At 45.9% G+C, this 25391-nt stretch overlaps 1 protein-coding gene and 1 long non-coding RNA gene across 4 annotated transcripts in view; one reads left to right on the top strand and one right to left on the bottom strand.

Annotated features, from left to right (window-relative positions):
• Nucleotides 1–7602, bottom strand: part of ASXL1 (ASXL transcriptional regulator 1) — a 67553-nt gene extending 59951 nt beyond the window's left edge. For both annotated transcript variants that reach the window (XM_033840899.2, XM_073792861.1), the window contains exons 1-2: nt 7451–7602; nt 1531–1613 (exon numbers count right to left, since the gene is read on the bottom strand). In XM_033840899.2, the coding sequence (XP_033696790.1) occupies nt 1531–1613; nt 7451–7507 (140 nt within the window). In that variant the 5' untranslated portion in view covers nt 7508–7602. The remainder of the gene's footprint in view (nt 1–1530; nt 1614–7450) is intronic.
• A 20-nt stretch (nt 7603–7622) lies between these two features.
• On the top strand, nt 7623–24766 carry LOC109552672 (uncharacterized). 2 transcript variants are annotated; one of them, XR_012326263.1, is made up of 6 exons: nt 7623–8258; nt 10708–10787; nt 13381–13573; nt 18574–18642; nt 19672–19771; nt 21445–24766. It is a non-coding gene; the product is annotated as an uncharacterized lncRNA (long non-coding RNA). The 2 variants fall into 2 exon arrangements; XR_004522264.2 differs by lacking the exon at nt 18574–18642.
• The last annotated feature ends 625 nt before the right edge of the window (nt 24767–25391 follow it).

The following is a 25391-nucleotide window of genomic DNA, read 5'->3' as shown; positions in this document are numbered from 1 at the left end:
AGAAAAGCTATCAAAAATACAGACAAATGTCCATTATTAATATTAACTGAGTTTGGCGCTAGCATGTTAGTGCTAGGGTTCACCTGTGCACCTTCTCTTCCCTCTCCCCAGCATGTTAAATAAATATAAATATCTCAAGTAAAGCCTCTCAGCATTTTTCAGAATTAGAGGCCCTAATTTATGCAGAGTGTTAAAAATAAATTCTGAGTCTAAAAAAGCCATTAAAAAAACCCTATTACTTATTCGGCTTTGGAACACACTGGATGCTAAAAAAAAAAAAAAAAATTTCACGAAGAACCAATCTCTAAAAGAAACCTTGTGCAGAATCTGGAGTATCAAGTGGGTGTGCTAATGTCTCTGCTACAGTGGGGAAAGGCATGCTGGCAGAGTCTTTCTTGAAACAGTGTGACTCCTACACACTATACCTCTGTCTACAAATCACAGAGCTGCTCACTCATCACGAGCCACCATGACTGCTTCATAATTCCTGTAAGAGCTAGAAGCAGAAACAAGTTAGGTTCTCAACTCCATCTGTCCCAAAGGGACTAATTTACCTTCTATAGGCACAGTGGTCCAACAGCAGTGCAGACAGCAGCATGATGGGAAATAGCACATAAAAACAAAACAAACAAACAAAAAAAAACAATTATAACACTACACAGTGCATAGGTAGTATTTAAATGAATGTATCTAGACAATCCTGATCTTCCCTCCCCACAAAACGTCAGCTAGAGAATGTTTGAACTGACAACTGGAAAGTGAGGATCTTTCGATCCTAAAAGATCAATTTCAAGCAGCTAAAGCTTAACCAGCAGAATATATGCTGTCTGTTCTGAATCCCGAGAAGGAACTGTGCCGTGCTCTCCTCTTTCATTTTAATTTTAAAAAAGGTTGGGGTGAAGAGAGAAAGGATTCAGGACAGGCACTGATTTTTGTTTGTGCCTGCAATTCTTTCTGTGTTTCCAATCTGTTGCTTCTCTAGGAAAAATATATCACAGGATAAGAAAATCAAGGTCACCTCCAAATTTAGTATGCTCATATCATGAATGCCTAGAATCAGTAGGGGGAAAAAAAGCCAGTGGGTTTTATGGTGACTAGACCACCCTTCTTTGATCCTAAAACAAAGGACTTCAAAGATATGGTATAGAGAGAAGGGAAGTTTTAGACACGATGGAGCCTATCAGAGTCTGTCCCTTCTCTATCACTGAAACTTGCAAAACAGAGTACATGAGAAAATGTGCTGACTCCTTACACAAAAAAACAAGCGCCATGTCGAAATTATGGGAGAGCAAGGATAGGGAAAGCCACTGAACCTCTGATGAAAACAAATGAATGTTGAGCCACTCCCACCCTCCACCCAGAGGACACACAACATGGGAGATAGTTCCACACCACCACCAGACGTGTGTGTGTGTGTGTGTGTGTATGTACACATATATGCACATGCAGACTTTCTCATATCACTGCCTGAGTGCAGGAAGACACGTGTCCTGTGAAACCCTGACATTAAGCAACAAGAGCCATACAAACCTCATTTCCTTTAGTCCTTCTGCCTCTATGACCTGCAGAATCTGTTTTGGTGTCATTGGAGCATCTGAGTAGTTTTCTAGTACCTGAAGAAAATATAAGTGTTCTGATTTCAGTGTGCAACTTCCATTTACATCCATCACTATATAACATGGGCTACAATTCTGCTATGAGGTACCGCTGCTGACAATTTAGTCTTTCCACAGACAAAATTACTTCTGAAACCAAATTACACATATATCTAACTAGTTGCTGAAAGTGACTGCAATTAGATGAAATATTCTAATTCTCAATTCTGAAAACACACAACCTCTTAGCATACATGTTATGATATGTGGGGCCTTAGCAACCTTGATTACCGCTTAACTTGATGCTGTTAATACGGCTAAACCACAGAATACATAGTTTTCTATGCAATAAATTATAAGACAGAAATGCATTTAGGGGCTTCCCTGGTGGTGCAGTGGCTGAGAGTCTGCCTGCCAATGCAGGGGACACGGGTTCGTGCCCCGGTCCAGGAAGATCCCACATGCCGCGGAGCGGCTGGGCCCGTGAGCCATGGCCGCTGAGCCTGTGCATCCGGAGCCTGTGCTCCGCAACGGGAGAGGCTGCAACAGTGAGAGGCCCGTGTACCGCAAAAAAAAAAGAAATGCATTTAGATTTCCTTTCCCAAGGTACTTTGATTAGTATCCATATTTTTTTATCTTTTTTTTGGGGTGGGGGCCACACTTGCAGGATCTTAGTTCCCCAAACAGGGACTGAATCTGTGCCCTTGGCAGTGAAAACACAGAGTCCTAACCACTGGACCACCAGGGAATTCCCAGTACCCACATTTTTTAAATGATGGCTTTTGTGCCACTGGGTTGTGCAATTCTGTTAACTGCCACAGTACATTTTGCCATTTGGCAACATGATGCTGTGATCCTATATGATTGGTGCAAGCAAACAATGAGAAATGGAACATCCCACTTACGTTAGCGACATCTATAACTAAGTCCTGGCAGTAAGGTCATAGTGAGCAACCAGAGCTCTCTCACTTGAAAAAGCTGAGTTGTTTTATAAATGTTATTCTTCTCAGGGAGGAAAAAAAAGAGGCTGTCAATATCTCTGTACCATCTCTACCAGTGCAGCTGCTGAGGTTACTCCAAACCACACCAACATCTTGCAGTCATTTAACAACCCTAACAACGAAGTACTGTACTGCTCTGTCACAAGTAAAATGTACAGTCCCACAGGACTGCTGTGAAGGTTCTCTCTGTGGAAGAACATGAACCCTGAGCACTAAAGAAAGGCAAGTTTTGGAGGAGTAGCTGCTGAAATAAAACCTCTACCATGGTCCCATTCTTAGCCTCTCTCTGTTCAGTTTTTACATTCTCCTTGGGTGTCATTATCATCTCTCACAGTTTCAACTACTACCAAAATTCTGATAACTCCCAAATCTCTACCTCTAGCCTGGACTGCGGACTGCTTCCCAAGCTTCAGACTCCAAATACTCAGTTCTGTACTGGACGTCCCACATGCTCACCTACTCTAATTCATCCACCACCACCACCACCCCGCCTTCTAACATTCCTCTCGTTGGTCGGCAGCCTGTCTCATCACCTAATTCAGAAACCCAGGCATCACCCTTCACTCTCACCTGTCCCCCAGTTCCCAACCACCAGTTTCTGACCTGACCTGACACAATAGCCTTTCCGCTAATATCCCTGCAACCAGCCCCGCTTTCCTCAAATTCATTCGTACTCCACTGCCATCCTTCATTCAACAAATACGTGAAATACTCACTTTGTGCTAGGGACAATTCTAAAAATTCACCAGTAAAAAAAGACCAAATCCCCGTTTTTGCATAACTTACCCTGCTATATAGCCCCAGTCAGTCCAACAAAATAAACCTGCCCTAATCACTTTCCCAATTTAAAGTCCTTCAACAGAAACCTAATTATACACAGCGAAAGCTGAAGCTTCCAGAGAGACCACTAGTCCACTGGAAAAGCACAGGTTTTAGAACCAGACAGACCTGGTTCTAAGGAATTCAAATTCTGGTCTTCTAAACTTGGGCAAGTTACCTACCCACCCTAAGCCTAGGTTCCTTCGTTTGTGAAGGAAGGATACTGAGATCTTCCTCTCAGAGTTGTTGTACAGATTAGAGATAATGTACTGAGTGCCTACAGTGCCTGGCACCAAGTAGGTGTGTGCTGGCCTGGCGTACAAGGCCCTCACAATTTGATCTCTGCCTGTCTCTCCACAAACTTTATGTTCCAATAACTATGTGTAGTTCTACCCAGTTCCCACACTCTCCACCCTGCAAATAAACACACACACTCCTATTTTTTGTTACCAGCTCCTGCTTACGTCCTCTGTGACAGGCCTAACTCCTACTCACCCTTCAAGATTCAGTTCGGAAAGCACCTTCCTCCAGGAAGCCTTCTCTGCTCTCTGCCAGACAGTTCAAATGTCTCTTTTCATTGCCCCATAGTTGCACAACACTGCTAATTTATCTTCCAAAGGACACTTGAGAGTAAAAGGAGGAGCTATTCATAATTATGCTTAGACAATAAGCAGGAACCAGGATGTCTATTACCATTCATACATCTATGATGGCACTGACCATGGCTGTAATGAAATTCTATTCACCTGTCTGGACCTTCTCCATCCCCAGAAAAACCATAAGTTCCCCAAGGGCAAACCTTATCCATCTTTGTATTCCAAGAACCTAAGTGCCAAGTTAAGCAGTGTTGACTTGAACAAACCCACAATACAAGCTACTAATGTTCACTGCCACAGATATAACTTCTTTGATACTAATTGTGAGCTAAGCTAGTGAATTTTTGTATGGTAATTTTTTTTTTTTAAAGAAGCATGACTGAAAAATTAGCTACCAATTATTTAAACAGCAGTCAGGAAGAGCCTGAGAATCTAAGAGAGAGGAAACAAAATCTCTAAAGGGAAGTTACATCAAAAGATACAAAGTTTTCACTTTTATTAAAACTGTACATGCCTCCGGCTTTCAGTATAAGAACAATTCAGCAGTGTTCTATCCCTAGTCTGTCTTTCTAAAGCATACTTAAAAAAAAAAGTATCTCTTCTCCAACTTCAAAGGGAAAAAAATGTTTGATGTAAGAATGGTCAGTCATGAATCAAAGTGAAAGATAAAGCATGCAATGAAGAGTTTCTCAAAGCCAGGGAGAATCCATTTAAGGGCATTCAATCTAAAGGGAAATCCACTCAGCTATTTCTCCCAAACAAATTGTTCCTAACAAGTAGGAGGATTTACACCCACCCAACCCCCTAAAGTCTACCTCCTACATCTAGGAAAAACAAGACTACAAAATGTTTGAAAGAAGAATATCTACTTCTCAACAACATAATTAACAGCTGCAAAAATCAACCTCCTGGGGCTTACTACACTACTGAAATTGTCCAGAAGTCTCTTCTTTCCTACCAAAATAGTTTTAAAAGGGCTCCTGGTATCACTTTAGCCACCAATGTGAGCAAGGTTGGGAGCAATGTGAAACTGCCCCCAAGCAAGTGCATCTGATCGCCACTGCAAGCACTCCAAATTCACCTGTCCAAAGAGTAATTAGATCTAATCTCCTGCCCTATCATTATAGCTCACTGGAGTCAAGGTTTTCTCTAGCCAGTGTTAAGCCTCACAAACTCTCCAGCACTTGGTTTGTTACAACAATTTTTTTTTCCCCAAATGAGGAGAGAACTCTAGAAGTTCCCCCTCGCTCACCAACTAGTCCCATCCAAAGGGACAGAAAATTCTAAACAAAAAACAATAAAAGACAGGCAAAACTACACACCATATACCCACAAGTCATCTTTCATGTGTTTAAGAGCACCAGAAGTAATTCCAAGTAGGACTTACTATTTTTTAATGAAGAACCATAGAAGTAAAAGAAGAGAAAGAACTTACTGGGATAATCTAGCATGAGTTGAGCCAATGATAAAACAGAAATAGCAACTTAGATACTGGAGTGCAGATCACCGTGAATTCAAGAGCCTAAAGAGGCTTAAGAGTGGACCCCAAATTCCTAGAGACTTTCAACTAGGAAGAGCCAACAAAGCTTTGAGACAAGCAGACTTTAGAATTCTGTCAAGACATAAATAACACAGGATTTAAAGGTACTTTCACCTACCTCTAACAAGTAAAACTCTGGCAAGCAAATTTCCTGTTGGTGCCCAGAGTCATAAACACCTGCAGAACAGAAACTCAGAGGAGAATTTCAATAAACAGACTCAACCTCCAGGAGAAAGAGAGCATGTCCTTTTGGCTCTCCTCTACTCTCCTTCAGGTAAAGCAACAATGGAGAAATCCTGAAACTACCAAGAGATCCTGAAAGCTGAACAAAGCTTCCAAATCTGACTGAACCTGAAAAAAGTATTTAGGTACTTCAAAATCTGCAAATTTCATATGCCAAACCAAAACAAATTAACTGAAGCACAAAACTTCAGCATACAAACTAATTGCTACTTCTGTTTCTTGGGCAACAAATGCCTGAGGAAGGGGATCAGGTACACCAGTTTAATTTCCCCTATAAACCAAACAGAGTTAGTTCTTTTAAGTCAATAACTGAGTTTTACAGGCTCCAAGAACGAAAAAGGTGTACCAAAGATTTGTAAAAACCTCCAACACATATTTGTCTTTTTTTGCACAACACCTTTGAGGCAGGAACCCTACTTCCCAATAAAATGAAAGATTAGAAGGTTGAGCTTCATTCATCATTAAAAGTGAATTACAGCAATTACATATAAACTACAGGGTGTCAAGAGACTAGTATACTATCTGCACTATAACCCTGCTTTGTGACAGTTATGAGGAAGTGACATCTCTGAGACAAGCATAACCTGTTACTACTGTCATCAGCAAGATTTTATAAGAACATGTCTCAAAGTGTCTTAGCTTTGTGGGTGCAAATCCAAAAGGAAGATATTTCACTTGCAAGTCCTCTGACACTTTGAGAACAGAAAATTCACAACCCCCATTACAAGGCAGCTTCAAATACTCAAATTACTCTCTCCTTTGCTAAGTCCTCAGTGAGCATTATCTTCAGAGACACTTGGTCTTTGCCCAACACTTCATGTATACATGCACCAGGACACTAAGGAAGAGAGAACACACGCATACATTCTTTGCAAAGTGTAGTTAGTTCTCTGCAGAGTGCCTGTTTCCAGTCTAGCTTGTGAAGTCCGGTCAGCAGAATCTCAGAAGTGTGGTACGTGGGCCACCTGCTTTACAACCAACCCGAGAAGCTGGTTAAAATGAAGATATTCAAGCTCTACTCCAGAATCTCAGACTCCGTAGGTCTTAAGTAGGGCCCTAGGATGAGCATTCTTAACAACCTCCCCAGGTGTCCCCACAGGACACTAAAGTTTGAGAACCAAGGCTCAGGGTTCAAGCTGGGAGTAAGCATTTGCTTCCCTCCACACACCTGGTTTAGATTGCGAAAGCTCAAAATGCCACTCGCGTCCTTGAAACTGGGGGCTCTTTCCAACCCCTGGAGTCAAACGCACCACCCCATTGCCCACCAGGAAGCGAGGGAGGAGCTTCCGACCCTTCCCGGAAACCTAACTCCCCCGAGTGCATAAACGAAGCTTCCCCAGACCCCCTAGAAGCTGCCAAATAGTGGGGGAGGGGAGGCGGGGGCCCCGCCGCCCGGAGGGGGAGGAGCCGGCCTGCCAGCTCGACCCCTCCGCAGGAATTTAGAGGGGGGACGTGCAGAAAAAGGCGCCACCTCCGACCCGGCGGGGGACCTCTCCCCACCCAACGCCTTGGGGGATTGTCCCTTTCCAGTAGAAAGGGTGGCCCGCCCCCTCCTACAGTGGGCAGGGCTTCGCCCCTCCCCCCTCCCAGTGGGGGGTGCTCGGCAAGCCAACCCCCCACGCCCCCCATCGAGCCCCCCTCGGCGGCCCGCCTCACCAGGCGCGCGGCCTCTGCCCACGTGCGCTCCTTCTTCCTCTTCTGTTTGTCCTTCATCCTCCTCCTCCCCGGCGGCGGCGGCGGCTCCACGCGGGACCTCCGGGCGGGGTGGGCTGGGGCGGCGGCGGCGGCGGCGGCGACGGCGGCGCGGGGCGGCGGCGGCGGCGGCGGCGGCGGCGGCGGCGGCGGCGGCGGCGGCGGCGGGGGGCGCGTGGCGGCGGCGGCGCGCGAGAACTCGGGTGCGGCCGGGGAGAGGGGGCGGGCGCGCGGGGACCGGCTGGCGCTAGACCCGGCGCGAGGGCGGCGGTGGGGGAGGGGTGGCGGCTCCACGCGCCCGCGCTGCGTCAGTCGCCCGCGGCGGCGGCGGCGGCGGCGGCGGCAGCGGCAGCGGCGAAGGAGAAGGAGGTAGCCCCGCGATCGCTAAGGAATGCGGCGGCTCCGCATAACCACGGGGTCAGAGGTCACGGCTCCGGCCTCCGCTTTCCCGCTCTACTGCGAGGCCAAGACCGGACTGGCGGCGGGGCGGGAAAGCGAGACGCGGCTTTCCCTTCGGCGCCCGGGTGTGTGCGTGTCTGCCGTGGGTGTGTGTGAGTGTGTGTGAAGAGTGAGGAGGGGGAGTGTGGGGTTTTTTTTTTGAACAAAAACAAACCGAAAGGGCGGCTGGGAGTCGTAGTCCCGGCTGCCTCTCTGGCCTCCCCCGCTCCGGAAGAATATGGCTGAGTGAAACTCTTGGACCACACTTCCCAGCGTGCCCCGCGGCCCGTCTTTTCCGCCCTCCCCTCCCTTCCTCTGCCCCGCGCAGAGCTCGGTAAGGAAGGGGGCCGGACAGTCGTTCGGGAAAGGGGCTGGGTGGAGTCTCGCGAGGTGCGGGAACTGGCTGGGGGCCTGAGGCATTCTGGGAGGCGATGCTGGGAAGGGGCGGTGGCCCTGTGCCCCACTACCGTGAGCTGTGTTTAACCCCTTCGGCGCTTCTCGCCTTGGGGCCGCCACGCGGGTAAAGCGGGGGGGATCGAGAAGTGGTAGCTCGACTTCCAGCGCCCACTTTGTGCCTCTCTCCGCCTGAGCGGTTTTCACTGACACTTCTTGTAGGTAACAAGAGACAGGACTTTCCCTTTTGGTCCTCCCCTAAATGACTCACTGCCGCATAATAATGAGACAAAAAGATACTCATACCAGTAAAACGGTTATTTCACGATTGATGAACCTAGACAGTTCTCCATTTCCTCCTGTGCTTTCATGCCGCTATGTGTTTGCAGAAGCTTTATTTGCAGAAGCTGCACACGCAGCCTACAGCGTTCATGCCACCTGGTGAACTTGGTGATACGATTACGGGTTGTGTGAAGAACTTGGACTTTGGGGACATACTTACCAGAATGCACCTGAGGCCTTTTTAGAGGCAATATCCTGAAGGGAACACAGAACCTGGAGTCAAACGGACCTAGACCGGAATTCTGGCTAAGCCACTCCATGGCTATCAGCCTAATACCTCACAGCATTATTGAGATTAAAATCAACATAAAACACCTGGCAGGTTGGAAGAGGGTGTGAAGGGGGACCATGACATTAGGTCCATATAATTTGGCTCCTGACATATAGCAAGTGTTTAATAATTGGTACCAGCTGAGGGGCAGTGGGCACCGTACTTACCCTCTCTGAGCCTTGGTTGCAGAGCATGAAATGAAATGATGTTCAGAGTACCCAACACACAGGTTTTCTGTGCCTATTTGTTGAACCAGTCAACGTCCAGAAACATTCCTAGAATCAGTCCTAAACTGGATAGTGGCCACTTCTTTAAAATTAGGGAGGAAGGGTCAATGGCCACATTTGAAAGTTATCCCAGGGTGAGGAAGCATACCCTCCACTCACTGGTGTTAGCGCAGTGCTTAGGGAAGATCAACACGTGCTGCCAAAGCCTAACATCATGGAGTTCAGTGCTCCTGCTTCTAACACTCGTCACACAGAAGACTTGCACATCCAATAAACAAAACCCTGCAAAGTGAATAGACTGTAGAAGGTGAAATAGGCATGTTTTTTAAATCTTCTGTCCGCTTCTAACTTCACCCCAATAGGGGGAAAGGAAGAACCCCACCTCCACGACCAAAAAATTGTTTGACCTGATTTTTCACAAAGGGGTGGTGGTGGTGATGGTGGTTTAATCTACAGCAGACGCAGTGGCCTTTGACAAGTCATTTGGCTTGTTTCAAATGTTTTCTTCTTGAGTAGCTTCATCCCCCTCTGACCTCCAAGGAGTCAACTAGAGAAGATTAATTCTAAAATTTACATGTTTAGTACAGGCACTGTGGTTGGCAGAATAACGTCCTCCTCGCCCCCTCCCCCCCAAAAAATTAAAACTATCTATGCCCTAGTCCCTGGAACCTGTGAATATGTTACATTCCATGGCAAAAGGGACATTGCAGATGGAATTAAGGACCATAAAATAGGGAGATTATCCTGGATTATCAGGGTGGACCCAGTGTAATCACATGGACCCTTAAAAAGCAGAAGAGGAATGCAAAAGAGATGCTTTGGAGAGAAGAGGCAGGAGAAGAATCCGATTCGAAGCTTGAGAGGAACTCAACCCACTGTTGATGAAGGGGCCATGAGCCAGGGAACGTAGGCAGCCTTTAGAAGCTGAGAACAAGCCCTGTCAGCAAGTAATGGGACCTCAGTCCTGCGGCCTCATGGGACTGAGCTTTCACAACCTGACTGAGCTTGGAAGCAGGTTCTCCCCACCCCAACCCCGGAATCTGCAGAGAGGAGTCCAGTCCTACTAACACCTTGATTTTAGCTGTATCCAAGAACCAGCTAAGCCACACAGTCCAGACTTCTGACCCATAGAAAGTGTGAGACAGAAGGTTTTAAGCCACTAAATCTGGTAACTTTTTACAGTAGCAAAAGAAAGCTAATGTAGGCAGGCACCGTGGAAACGCCTGTAAGTTTTTCGGTCAATTCTGCCTGGCTGTCAGTTGGGTCAAGCCATGGGGGAATCCAGATGTGAATGTTCAAGGTCTCTGCCCTTGCAGGATCAAACGGAAACTAATGACAACATCATAGTTAAGTGGGAAAAGAGTATGTTCAGAGGACTATACAAGATGTGTGTTAGAAAATTGGCTTTAGTCACTAAACCTTAAATAGCTGTCATTTTTTAAGTTAATGACACTCATGAGTGTATTCTCTTGTCACAAGCACCAAAAACAAACCTATACCTTTTTTTGGTGTGTGTTTTTCTGTTTTTAATCACAGTGCTTTTATTACAGAATTTCTTTGAAGTCAACACAGGTGCCACAGGACAGTATAAGATAAACGGGACTGATATCCAACCCTGCCCTGTCTGGGGGTGAGTCAGTGTTTTCAAACTGCACAGTTATGAGCAAAGCACACATTCAGGAATCTGAATAACAAACACACCACCAGCAGACCCAAGCATTTCCAAAAGGACACATACACCCCTGGAACCTCACTATGAGATAATGTATTGCCACTGGCTTTGGACTTCAGCAGGCCTGGGTTTAAATCTTCTTGCAGTCATTCTCCAGCTGTGTGGTCTTGGTCAAGTTATGAAAACTCCCATTGACTCACAGCCATCAATTTAGACAATGGGGTACATAAACTCAAAAGGTGGAATTGGGATTAAATGGGACCTTTGTGAAACACCTTGAACACAGTAGACTCACTAAAGGCCAGCTGTCTTTGCCACCGAGAAGGTTTAGAGTCTGAAGTGTAAAAAGTGTCTCATTTTTATACTTCAGTGAACCTTCAGTGAACCCTGAAACAGAGTTTGCCACACTAACGAATGTTCTCTCCCAGTGACTCTGTCCCCATTTTCAAATGAAGTTGAGGTTCAGAGAGGTCAAATTACCTCCCTCAGGTCCCAGTGAGATCACATCTGCTAAACTTCCAGCATAGCAGATGATCCACAAATGTGCACCTCTCCTGGTACCTCCCACATCTCATTTCCTTGTATCATTTCTGGTCTAATGTCTGCTCTTGTTAGCATCTTTTTGAGGTCATTATCACACCCCCAACATCTGGCACAGTCTTGGCACATGGTAGGCACTCAATCTGGATGACCTTACTCAATAATTACTTTATTGGACAAAGTCCCTAACTACAAATTTCCCATGGAATAAGCCCTATCCAGTATTTGGAACCTGCCCAGGCAGAATTGGTAAACAGTGAGGCATGATTCACCCAAACAGACCTATGCAAGTTGTAAAGATGCTTAGAGATGGAGACCTCCTCACCTCACTGTGGTCATTAAGCACAGAATCTGCCCACGTGATGGGCAGCCCTAACTCAGCTTACCTGCCATTCACCATCACTTAAATCCATTCCTGTTTTTTCAGTCTCCCATGAGGCTGAAAACGTGTTTAAATCCCATTTTACGCCACCAAAATGTTAATAATGGTTACTTCTGGCTTGTAAGACTACAGCCAATTTGGGGGGAGGGTGTTTCCTACAAAGTATTACTTTTTTGTGTGTGTGTGTGTGGTACGCGGGCCTCTCACTGTTGTGGTCTCTCCCCTTGTGGAGCACAGCCTCCGGACGCGCAGGCTCAGCGGCCATGGCTCACGGGCCCAGCCGCTCCACAGCATGTGGGATCTTCCCGGACCGGGGCACGAACCCGTGTCCCCTGCATCGGCAGGCGGACTCTCAACCACTGCGCCACCAGGGAAGCCCACATTATTTTAATTGAAAAAAATTATTTTTCATCTAAACCACAAAACAAAGTGCTTAGATTAAGGTGGCAGATATGATGTTTTTCACTTCTTTACACTTGTCTGTAGTTTCCAAATCTTCTAGAATGAGTATGTGCTACTCATACTCATTTGAATATGATGAAAAAAATAAAGATTTTAATGCTTAACAGTATGAGAACACCTTTAATAATACTTCTTTTCATTTTACTTAAGAAGATTTGTGGGGGGCTTCCCGGGTGGCGCAGTGGTTGAGAGTCCGCCTGCCGATGCAGGGGACACGGGTTCGTGCCCCGGTCTGGGAAGATGGGCCCGTGAGCCATGGCCACTGAGCCTGCGTGTCCGGAGCCTGTGCTCCGCAACGGGAGAGGCCACAACAGTGAGAGGCCCGTGTACCGCAAAAAAAAAAAAAAAAAAAAGATTTGTGGTGTCCCCTCCCAAATGGCCTCAAAGGATGACCTGAGCTAGTTTTTACTAAAAGTATAGATAATAAAAGCCCTCTGCCTGATTCTTTAAGGTTTTCACGTGGAGATTTCAGGACCCCATTAAGGAGCCCATCCCAATTTTCAATATCTCTTAATACTAAAGAAATGTACTCATCTACCATAAATCTTTCTCATCTCCCATAAATCTTTCTCATCTCAATTTAAGACATTTCCTCTATTCCTTCTCTGTGAAGAAGGAAAAGAAACTTTAAAGTGCATTTAAACACCAAAATTTTAAGAGTGGTGCTAATTTGATGAAATTGGGTTGTTTCTTCATTTTCAATTTTTTATACTGAAAACATTAACTTACACACTGCCTCAAGTGGCTTTTGTTCCCCCTCCTCTTTAATGATTGCTAATAACTGAATGTGAAGTTGAGGGTTTGAATAAATGGCTTTCACAGGCTTTAACTCTTGAATATCACAACCCACCATGTGAGCTGAGTAAGAAAATTGGCAGGGCCAGTAAAGCAAAGGAGCTTTCCCCAAGATCACACAATTAGTTGTTGTTGGAGTCGAGATTTAAACTTAAAACTCCTCATTCCAAATTCCTTCTAAGGCACTGTGGTAGCCAGCCTCCAAAATGCCCCCCCGCCCCCCCCCATGATTCCCAGCCCTGACATTCATATCCTTTTTAGTCCCCTCCCACTTTGAATAGGGCTGAACTATGGAACCAATAGGATGTTTTGCAAATGACCATGTGTGGCTTCTGGGGCTAGGTCATAAAAGACACTGCCTTGTTCTCTTAGATCACAGGCTCTGGGGGAGGCCAGGCACCCTGTCGTGAGGACACTCAAGCAGCCATATGGAGAGGTGAGGTCTACACGGCCAGTAGCCCCAGACAAGCTTTCAGATGACTTCAGCCCTGGCTACCATCTTGAGAGATCAACCTCATAAGAGATCCAGAGCCAGAATCACCCAAATATGCTGCTCCTGGGAACCGTGTGAGATAATGTTTACCCTTTTAAGTCACTAAGTTCTCAGGTAATCTGTTACACAGCACTAGACAACTGAGAAAGACAATGCCTCCCTTCTGCTTAGTTTGTACATTCTGTGAAAGCTGCTGAAAATCAAGGGACCCTCTTTCTGGACAAACTTTACTTACATCTATTTATACAAAATTCTTTAGAGCATTTCAGGGTGTGCCCAGACCCTCTGAAGCCAATATAGTAATGCTAGTAACAGTAGTACTCCCCCTTTTCTCAAAGTCTCAGAGAAATAAAACCACTTGTCCCAACTTGTGGAGCTACTATATGCCAGAGCCAGGATTGACACCCAAGTAACCTAACTTTGCACATACCTCACACTCTTTTTCACCTTGCTCCTATGATCCCGGAGCCCTAGGTTCAGAACCACTGCTCTAAGCTAAGTAATCCCATCGCTTCTCTAACTTCTGTATCCTTCCCCTTCAATTACAGAAGTTGCATTTCTTTACCCTATTTTAATTGCAGTTCCTAAGTTATCCACTGCGTCCTAGTTCCCACCAAAGAGACAAAGTGAAGGTCACTGACCCTGAGGGCGCCCTGGTCTAATGGGATCACAGACGTGGAAACAAATAACTATACACATTCTTAAGGCCCACCATCAATTTTGGACAAGGATGAAGTAACAAACGCTGGGAAGGCAGACTTCACAGAGCTGGTGATTCCCTGGTTCTTGAAGGCCCAGAGGAAAGAGGAGTGGCTCAGGGGAGTTCTAGGTAGAAGTGACAGTGAGTATGATGGGGGAAGGGGATGACAGCCTCCACGTGTGCATGAAAGTACAAGTGTGTTCAGTTGGGGAGGGGTCAGCAGTCCAGTGGGGCAGGAGGACCCAAGGGCAGAAAGGTGGGCTGGGGCCTAGTAGGGGCATAAGGGAGGGACAGGAGGTAGATCTCCAGGCTGAGGAGTTTTGATTGCCTCCTGTAACTACCAGGAATCAACAGAACTCTGATTTGAGCTCAGATACTGGCTCTTACCCAACTCTGTGGTCCCAGACCCAACAGCACAGAGCCTGACACAGAGCAGATGCTCTTTGTTTGCTGAACGGATACGTTCAAGCAGGACTGGGTGCTAACACTGGTCTGCAGTGGAGGGGGAGCAAGACGGGTGCAGTCGCCCCAGACTCCTCCTTGAATATTTCTTCGGCAAGGCCTTCTGCTGCCCTATACTCACTAAGTCCTTTACACTCCCATAGCATCCAAAGCTTCCTTCAAAATGTAATGAGGAAAACTATAATTCACTCTTGACATTAATAATGACTTCCTCAATGTCTGCTCCCCAATTAGACTGTCAGCCAGATAAGGTCAGGGACTGTGGGCCTATTTACCATCCTGCCCTCTGTCCTAGAAGAGAGGCTCTTCTATCCCAGAAAACAGTAGTACAGCATGGGGCACCTTCTTTAATTGGCAATGATAAGTTAGTACTGATACAAGCCCTGTGCTGAGCCCTGGGGACTAACGGTCCAATTAGACACAGTTCCTGCATCATATAGATGGATTTCAAGTGATGGCAAGTCAATATGGGAGGTGCCCTAGTGATAGAAACCTGGGGTGCTCCTGGAGCTGAGGGAAGGGGATATCTCAAAGCTGACACTATGTAGAGGAGAAATTATTTCCCAAATCAACAATTATAGGGCTTCCTTGGTGGCGCAGCAGTTGAGAGTCCGCCTGCCGATGCAGGGGACACGGGTTCGTGCCCCTGTCCAGGAAGATCCCACATGCCGTGGAGCTGCTGGGCCCGTGAGCCATGGCTGCTGAGCCTGCGCTTCCACAGCCTGTGCTCCGCAACGGGAGAGGCCACAACAGCGAGAGGCCCGCGTACCGAAAAAAAAAAAAAAATTAATGAGTAGATACAGAGAACAGACTGGTGGTTGCCAGAGGCGGGGGTGTGGACAAGATGGGTAAAGGTGGTCAAAGGTACAAACTTCCAGTTATAAAATAAGTTCTGGGGATGTAATGTACGGCGTGGTGACTATAGGTAATATTACTGTATTGTATATTTGAAAGTTGCTAAGAGAGTAGATCTTAAAAGTTCTCATCACAAGAAAAAAAATGTACAACTCCATATGGTGCTAGATGTCAACTAGACTTATTGTGGTGATCATTTTACAATATACACAAATACAGAATCAATATGTTGTACACCCTAAACTAATATAATGTTATGTGTCAATTATATCTCAATTTAAAAAAATGAATAACTTTCTTATGTACTAAGAAAGTCACATTCACAACAACAACAAAACTTACACCATCTGGAAATAAAGTTAATATAAAATCACACATCTTATATAAAGAAAACTATAAACTCCACCAAGGAGCATAAAGTCTTGGACCAATGAAGAGCACAGCTTGCCTCAGGCTGGAAGACCCTATAACGTGGATATTCATTATCTCAAAATTAGCCTATCCAGTAAATGGCATCCCAATCAAGATCCCAGTGAGATTTTATTGTCAAAGTGATCCTAAAATTCAACTGGAAAAATAGATGCATCGTTTTCATAACAAAAAGACTGAACATTTACTGACAACTTGCCATGTGCCAGACTCTGGCCCAAGGACTTCCTATGCATCATTTCATCTCATCTTCACAAAAACACTGTAAGGTAGATACGGTTACTATTAACTTTAAACAGATGAGGAAGCAGAGGTTCAGAGAGAAAAAAATAACTTGCCCAAGATTACACAGCTAGCAGGTGGCTGACCTGGTATTAAAGCTCAGGCTGGCTGAACGAACCCAAACTCTGCGAATTTAACCACTCCGCCATACTGCCAAAAGAAGTTTGAAGATGAATGAGTTGGGACTTGTTCTACCAGATACTAAAATGCATTAGGTAGCTACACCAGCTAAAACAGTACAGTTTTGACAAAGGAACTGACAGACCTATTAAACTGAACAGAGTACAGAAATAGAGCCAAGTGTATAAGGAATTACAGTGTACAATAAAGGTAACATTTCATATTGGTGGAGAAAAGACGGAAGTCAATAAACGGAACGGGACCACTGGGTAGCCATTTGGAGAAAAATTAAGTTGGAGCTCCATCTCCCTCCCTAAGTCTAAATTCCACCTCTTAGATCAAAGATGTACATGTGATAAAAGAAACAATAAAAGCACTGGAAGAAAAAAACAAGGGAATGTTTTAATAATCCTGGAACCGGAAGACTTTCTAAGTATGTTATAAAAGTTTTTAAAAAATCCGTCCAGTAAAATCAAGTCAAGATTTGACTTTATAAACTTAAAACTTCATATGTGGCAATAAAATACCACACACAAGGTTAAAGACAACCAATGAAGTGGAGGAAGATATCTGTCACATACATGACAAAGAGTTAAAATTCCTAATAAACAGGGACTTCCCTGGTGGCACAGTGGTTAAGACTCCACGCTCCCAGTGCAGGGGGCCTGGGTTCGATCCCTGACCAGGAAACTAGATCCCACACGCGTGCCACAACTAAGGAGCCGGTGAGCTGCAACTAAGGAGCCTGCCTGCTGCAACTGGTATGGTGCAACCAAATAAATAAATATATTTTTTAAAAGCTTCCTAATAAACAAAGAGTTTTTAAAAGTCAATAGGAAACACCTGAATTAGAAAAATAGTCAAATAACAATGGCCTAAAAAGGCAATTAACAAAAGAAGGATCACAGGGGCTTCCCTGGTGGCGCAGTGGTTGAGAGTCTGCTTGCCGATGCAGGGGACGCAGGTTCGTGCCCCGGTCCGGGAAGATCCCACATGCTGCGGAGCGGCTGAGCACGTGGGCCATGGCCGCTGAGCCTGCGCTCCGCAACGGGAGAGGCCGCGGCAGTGAGAGGCCCGCGTACCGCAAAAAAAAAAAAAAAAAAAAAAAAAAGAAGGATCACAAATGGAAATAAATACTTGAAAATATTTTCCACCTCATTAGTAATACTGGAACTACAGATAGAAACAAAATTGAGATACCATTTTTCAAGAGAATTGAAACTTTTCAGACTGGCAAAGGTTAAAAAGATTGGCAGAACCTAGTGTTAACAAGGATATAGGGAAATGGGCATAATTTATGCACTGCCGGTGGGAGTGCAAATTCATATAGGCATTTTGGGAGGCAGTTTACCAATATGGGACAAAATTATAATGGTAAAACCCTTTGATCTAGTAATTCATTTATAGTGATTTATCCTAGGAAGGAAATTAAACAAGTGAACAATGATCTATATATAAGGTTGCTTTATACAGTATTGTATAAAACAAAATAATCTGAAAATGACTTCAATGACTATCTGTAGCGTTAAATAAATTCTGGTATTCCATACAATAGATTACTAGGAAGCCATTTATTTATTTATTTATTTATTTATTTTTTCCTTCCTTTCCTTTCTGCGGCACGCAGGCCTCTCACTGTTGTGGCCTCCCCCGCCGCGGAGCACAGGCTCCGGACGCGCAGGCTCAGCGGCCACGGCTCACGGGCCCAGTTGCTCCGCGGCATGTGGGATCTTCCCGGACCGGGGCACGAACCTGCGTCCCCTGCATCAGCAGACGGACTCCCAACCACTGCGCCACCAGGGAAGCCCCCTAGGAAGCCATTTAGAATAATAATATAAATCCATATTTATTAACTGGACATATGTCCATAACATATTATTGAGTGAAAACAGGACAGGTGTGTACTATGGACCCATATATATTATGAAGGTCGAACTAAAAGAGTTTGCATAAAGAGATATCTAAAAAACTGGCTATCAGCTATAAGAAATAGAATTTCCAGTGATTTGTAATTACTCCTTTAAGTGTTTTTGTATTGTTTGAATGTTTTACCATCAGAATATATAATTTTTATAATCAGAATATTGAATAAAGCTTGCTATATTTTGATTTTGAAATAGCATTTAACACTTATTATACAACCTAGGAAATTCATATTATCACATTTATCATATATCAACATATATCAACCCTACAAGGAAGGTATTATTCATTCATTTTACAGGAAGGGACACAATCCAAGGCTCAGAAAGGTTAAGCAACTTGCAATGGAAGTATCAGGATTTGCACACAGGTCTGGCTGACACAAGAGCTCTTTCCATAATGCTGCACTGTTACTAATAATTAATAGTGCTATTAATATTTAATAATATATGCCTCTTATTGTATGCCTATGAAGTGACGGATCCTTGATGGATGTTTTCTTTCATCCTTCCAGCAACTCTTGAGAGCAGCGGGGTGGGTATTAACCCTCCTACCAAGGTGCAATAGCTTGCTTCGGGCAATAAGTGCTAACCCAGGTTTATCTAGCTCCAAAACCTCCCTGCTCCGTTTTGCCACATTTCCTGCTGATCTGGTAGAATACTGTCTTCACCTTGAGACATTGTTTGCCCCGAGGTCTTTGCTCTTCTACATGTCCTTGCATCTCCATCTTGTAACTCTTTGGATAGATTATAGTGCTTAAATAGAGATTATGTATTTGACCATAATGCAAATGTTTTCTTTTACCATGCAGTATTTAAACAAGAATGTCGTGAAGTCTTAGTTTATCTGCTAATTTTATCACTCAGCTCAGAAGCCTTGGGGTCTCCCTGGACAGACTAAAACCAAGGCAGCCAGGCTCCTACACAGTCTAGCCCAGAGTGCCCTGGGCTCCCTCCATTCACACTCCTGACCACACCCCTCCTGGGTTTTTCAACATAGAAGCCCCAGCATCCAGCAGCAGGACTGGCCCAAAGTGGCATTCAGTAAGTGCCAGCTGAAGGGAGGAAAAAAGAAAACTCTACCATGAGAGACAAAGATTTCAACCAGGCAACTCGAAAGGGGCCTTGGAGGCTGAGTGAAATTTAATTGAGCGGAGATGAGGGTAGGCTTAGATGAAGGCAACATGCTCACAAAGTCACCTGGAGACCCACCTCCATGCAGTGCTGTCCAGCTTTACAAAGTGCTTTCATATAATAATCATAACAGCTACTGTTGACAGAATGCTCGCCACATGCCAGGCACCAGGTGCTTTACACATCTGCTTTCTTATTCATGTATCCTATTTATTATGATTATTATTGTCTTTATGATTAATATTTACTTTGTCTCTCTCCACTAGCTCCACACAAGCTCTAGGGGAGCAGGGATTTTTTCCTGTTGTGTTCAAAACAGTACTTACTGCTGAATACATTACTGAATCCTCCACAGAGCTCCACAAGGTAAGGAGGACTTTTCATCCCCACTTTACAGATGAGCAACCTGAGGCTTAGAGGGGACAAGTGACTTTTCCAAAGGTAGAGATCCAACAAAAGGACAAGACTAAAAGTACATCCGTGGTCTCTCTCTCTCTCTCTCTCTCTCTCTCTCTCCATTACCTCTGCAACAGCCTGGATTCAGAAATGTCCATTTCCGGCCTTGACGTTGGGAGCCGCCACCTGCCTGCTCCTTACTTGACTAATAATGACAACCACTCATTGAGCAACACTGCCCACTCACTGAGTACTTGCTACAGGCCAGGCACTGTTCCCAGTGCTTCACACATTTTGACTCAGAGCAACTTAGGAAGTACTTGCTATGATGCCTTTCTGGTAGTTGAGGAATCTGAAGCCCCAGGGAGGTTAAAAAAAACTTTGCAATAATCATACAACTAGTCAATGGTGAGTTCAGAATTCACAATCCAGCAGTCTGGGTCCAGTGCCCACGCGTTTCACCACTGCCCACGCTGCCTTCATAAGATGGCAAAGCAGGAGTCAGAGCAGTGGGGGAGGGCTGGGATTTCCGGAGCACTTACTAAGGCCAAGGCCACTCGGCCTGGCCTGTTAGGCATGCTCTCCTGTATTCTTTTCACGTTCTCTTTCCAACCTCATAATCACCCTGTGAAGTTACAGATGAGGAAACGGGGAGTTCCCAGACCCTAAAAGCACCAGGCAGATGAGATAGAGAGTACATTAGTGGGTTGCCTAGGGCTGTGGGGTTGGGAGGAAATGGGGAGTGGCAGTCAATGGGTACTTTTGGGGGTGACGAAAATGTTTTAAAATTGGTGGTGGCGATGATTGCACAGCTAGGTGAATATACTAAAAAGCAATAAATTATACACTTTAATGGGCAAATTGTGTGGCAGGTGAATTATATCTTAATAAAGCCTTTTATCTTAAAAGCGGGCTGGGGGGCACATGGAAGGAAGTGGCAGAGGTGGAATTTTCACCAGCTTCAGACCAAAAACTTTGGAGCTACTGTTGCCTCTTCTTTTTCTCTCACCTCTCACATACAGTTATCAGCAATCAGCATGCATCTTAAGGCATCTTACCACTTCTCTCCGCCGCTCCCACTGCCTGGTCCAAGCCACCACCTCTCCTCCCAACCACCACTCCCCTTCCAGGCGGCCTCCTTCCTCTCCCCTTGTTCCCTCTGCTCTGTTCTCACAGAGCAGCCAGAGGAATCCTTTTAACCATTCCTGTCGGATTTCCCTCTCTTACTCTCCACCTCTTTTGCTTAAAAGCCTCCAATGGTCTAAAAATAAAATTCACTTACAATTCAGCCTTGGTCCCCCACCACCTGTCGAACCACACTGCCTACTAGCCACACTTTGCTGTCCCCAAACACAGCCCCACCGCCAGGCCTCTACACTGTGGTTCCATTTCCCTGCAATACTCTTCCTCCCAGTACCAGATACCTACACGCTTGCTCCCCAGTTTCACTCAGGCCTCTGCTCGAATAGAACCTGTCACCACCACAGAGAAGCCCCGGCCGACCTCCCAACCTCCCAACCTAACCCAGCCACCACCCCCAGCTCTTCACTCTCTAACCCCTGCCCTGCCTTGCTGTCCTTCAGGGCACCTCTGACCACCTGACAGTCCATTCTTTTTTGTTACCCATCTGTCTCCCCCACTAGAATGTGCCAGCCCTGGGAGCAGTAGCTTCATCCTGGACCCCGAGGACCAGAGCGAGGCCCACAACATAGTAGGTACTCAAACAAATGAAGACAGGAATCTGGTGCTAAAGCCCTGGCTCTCCTCACTGCCCCAGGAGAACCAAGCAAAGACGACGGATCCCTGCATTGAACACACCCCTCACGGAAATCTGCGCCCCCCGCCCCCAAGCACGCTCTGAGCACCGGATCTGAGCCACTGATCACTTCGAATTGCACATATTTGTGAATGACGATACCTCCCTACCAGAATGGGAGCTCCGGAAGCCCTGAGCCATATGTAGCCCATGACATGTGGCACAGAGTTTGAACAGCATTATGTAAATCTTTTGTTCACTGGCCAAAGAAGATAAATTTCAAAACCAGTGGCGGAAGTTTAATTTCTCTGTTCCTAAACGTAGCAAAGGAACCACTTTCATTCTGCTACCCTGAAAAATGCCTCAGCCCCATTCCTAGGGAACCAAGCCACAGTCAACCCTTGGAATGCCTTGGGTTCTGAGCTGTGCCAGGGAAAGCTCCTTGCAGAATGGAATTTGCCAACCGAGCCCAGAAAACCTGTGTGAACAGCAGGCAAACTTAAAGCAGCACTTAGTGAAACTGCTTCCTGTTATCTCAGAGAGAAATAGTAGCATGAGAGGCTGGCTTAAGGAGAAAATGCTGGAGTGCAATAAATAGGGCTGGGCGTCACCCCCGCCCCCGATAAACACCCCCAAAAGCCTCCGAGGGCTGCCCCTCTAGCTACAGGCTGTGCCTTGGAGTTGAACCTCTTCTCACTCTCCACTCCCAGCACTCCAGGCCTCGGGTTCCCCAGCATGAGCCCCGTGTCTCGTTCATGCCGCTGCCTTCGTCTGGCATGTCCTTCCCTCCTCTCAGGCGAGTGAAACCCTACCCAATATTCAGGAGCACCGCTCAAATGCGGCCTCCTCTGTGAAGCCTTCCTCCACCTCTCCTGTCCTATCACTGCTTCCTCTGACAGAAAACACTCTGTCCTGAGCTGTGGGTGTCAGCACCGACCCAACTAGCTGATCCATCTAAGTGTCAAACCTAAGAAGACAACAGGACATGCCCTCAGGGAACTTATTGTCTAATTGGGGGAGACCAACGTAAAGAAATACATTCATCGCAAGTTGGGGAAAGGGCTAAGAAGGAAGCACGGTTTATTTAGTGAGAGACACCACACAGCCAGGTGGAGATGGGGGGAAACCAGAATGCGTGGTTGGGGAAGGCTTCTTGGAAGAGATGACATTAAACTGGTACCTGATCAATGAGTACGAGTGAGCCAAACAAAGAGTGGAGAGAAATTTCCAGAGAGAGGGCACAGCACATGTGAAGGTGTCACGGCATGAAAGCGCTTGGCATAACCCAGAACCAAAAGGAGGCCCGGGAGCGCAGCGGGAGGAGAGGAGGCTGGCCTTCTCGGAGGTCCTAACCACTCTGAATCCCCGTCCTTCGGTGTTTCTGTCTCTCCCCGCCTCAGAAGGGCTGGAGAGCATTTCACTCCTCTCGGTCTCCAGTGCAGAGCAAGACACCTGGCACTCAACGAGCATTCAACGAGTTCCTGTGGGCTGCACTGTCCCCAGCCATGCGGGTGAGCCACTTCTCTCTCTGCCCGTTGCCCCGCCCCAAAAGCCAGTCCCCAGTCAGCTCGCCTAACCGAAGCACCGGGGACGGTTTACCACAGGCTGCTGATAGAAACAGAGGATGAAACAGGAGCAGCTGTGAGAGCTACAGTTACGTCCTTGATAAATGCCACCGACAACCCAGTTGGCAGATGTGACCACCGCATAGTCCTTGGAGACCAGATTCTCAGGGTAAAATTCAATCAGATGGCAACTCTAGTACAAAAGGACCTGCCAAAATCACGTGCCCCGAGACAAAATACCAGTGTGAAGTTCAAAACAGTTTCCAAGGTCAACTGTTTTTATTCACAGTACTGCTGATGATGAAATGTATGCGTTTTTTCCCTCCACCCGATAATTAAGTCTCTGATTCTCCAGACACCAAGTGGGTGTCCTACAATTCAATTCAGTACTGGCACTAACTCCCAGTATTTCAGGACTTCGTCCCACAAGACTGCCCCCACTTCAGATGCTAGTCCAAAGTCCCAGGTTGCCACTTGTACCCCTGACCAACCAGCTATAACTGTTGAGGGTTTCCACAGTCCTGTCCTCAGGTTAAATAATTACTAGAATGAATGGCTCACGGAACTCAGGAAAGCACTGTAGCTACTATTACCGGTTTACTATAAAGGATGCAACTCAGGAACACCCAAATGGAAGAAATGCATAGTGCAAGGCTGGGGGAAGAGCGCGGAGCCTCCCTGCCCTTTTCGGGCATGCCATCCTCCCAGCACCTTCGTGCGTTCGCCAACCTGGAAGCGCTCCAAACCCCCATCATTTAGGGGCTTTTATGGAGGTTCCATTAGGTAGGCACGATTGACTGAATTATTGACTATTGGTGATTAACTCAACCTACAGTTCCTCTCCCCTCCCTGGAGATCAGGAGGGAGATCAGGAAAGTTCCGACACTAATCACATGATCCGTTCCTCTGGCAACCAGCCTCCATCCTGAAGTTATCCATGGGTCATTTTATTAGCATAAGCTCAGGTATGGTTGAAAGGGGCTTGTTAGGAATACCAAAAGATACTCTTATCACTCAGGAAATTTCGAGAGTTGTAAAGTTTTGGGGGGATAAAGACCCTATATATTTCTTACTACATCACAGAAGGTTTGAGTAGTTTCTTGATTTTTTTTTTTTTTAAACAACCCGGAAGATGAGAAGACAACTTGGTGAGTCAGCAGGAATTTCCCAGTTGCCCTGTACCTCCCCTGATATATAGCCCCTGACCCACCCAGATTTCTGCCACTTTCAAGAACACACTCAGAATTCTTCAAATCACACTCTGAACCCTTGCTTTCTGGCTAATGAGTTTTGATCTGTTCTCAACCAATAATTATACAAGCTAAGCTAAGCTAACTCATTTTGGAAAGAAAGGGGGCTATAGGGACATTACACATAGTTTGAGGCCATCTTATGAAGAGTTAAGAATCATTTGCTTATAGGCCACCGTCTTCTCTGTGCTCTTCACATTTCTTGTTGGTATATATATTTTTAAAGTCCTCTACTAAATTCTATTCTATAGTAGTTCTCCATGCTTCCCCCTAGTGAGGGTAAAAAAGGACTGCAGATAACTTCCTGTGAAATTCTACTTGTCTGTTACATGAGGCCTTCACAAACGCTGTTCCCTCTTTTTTTTTTTTTTAAATAAATTTATTTATTTTTGGCTGTGTTGGGTCTTCGTTTCTGTGAGAGGGCTTCCTCTAGTTGCGGCGAGCGGGGACCACGCTTCATCGCGGTGCGCGGGCCTCTCACTGTCGCGGCCTTCTCTTGTTGCGGAGCACAGGCTCCAGACGCGCAGGCTCAGTAGTTGTGGCGCACGGGCTTAGTTGCTCCGCGGCATGCGGGATCTTCCCAGACCAGGGCTCGAACCCGCATCCCCTGCATTGGCAGGCAGATTCTCAACCACTGCGCCACCAGGGAAGCCCTGTTCCCTCTTTAAACAAATTCCCTTCCTTACTTTCTTGTCCAGATAACTCCTTGTCCTCTAAATCTCACTTTATGCCATTTCTCCAGAAAGCCCTTCCCTTCTTTACTCGCCCAATCCAAATTAGGCCCCTGTTACTCTCTCATAATGTCTTATAATATCACTTTACGGCATTTGTCATGATTTGTAATTCTACTTTTGTGTGCATTAGGTTACCATTTACCCTGCCTCCCTCCCCATTAAAGCACAAGCTCCATGCAGGCAGGGACCATGTTGCTCACATCTCTATATCCAGTGCCCAGAACAGCATGGCACATAGTAGGTACTCAATATGTATTTGTAAGTGATGAGCAGCTTTTCTACAGA

The sequence above is a fragment of the Tursiops truncatus genome, chromosome 15 (genome assembly GCF_011762595.2).
Source record: "Tursiops truncatus isolate mTurTru1 chromosome 15, mTurTru1.mat.Y, whole genome shotgun sequence".
Classification (NCBI taxonomy): domain Eukaryota; kingdom Metazoa; phylum Chordata; class Mammalia; order Artiodactyla; family Delphinidae; genus Tursiops; species Tursiops truncatus.
The sequence above is the reverse complement of the archived record's forward strand: the minus strand, read 5'-3'. Positions and strand labels throughout refer to the sequence as shown.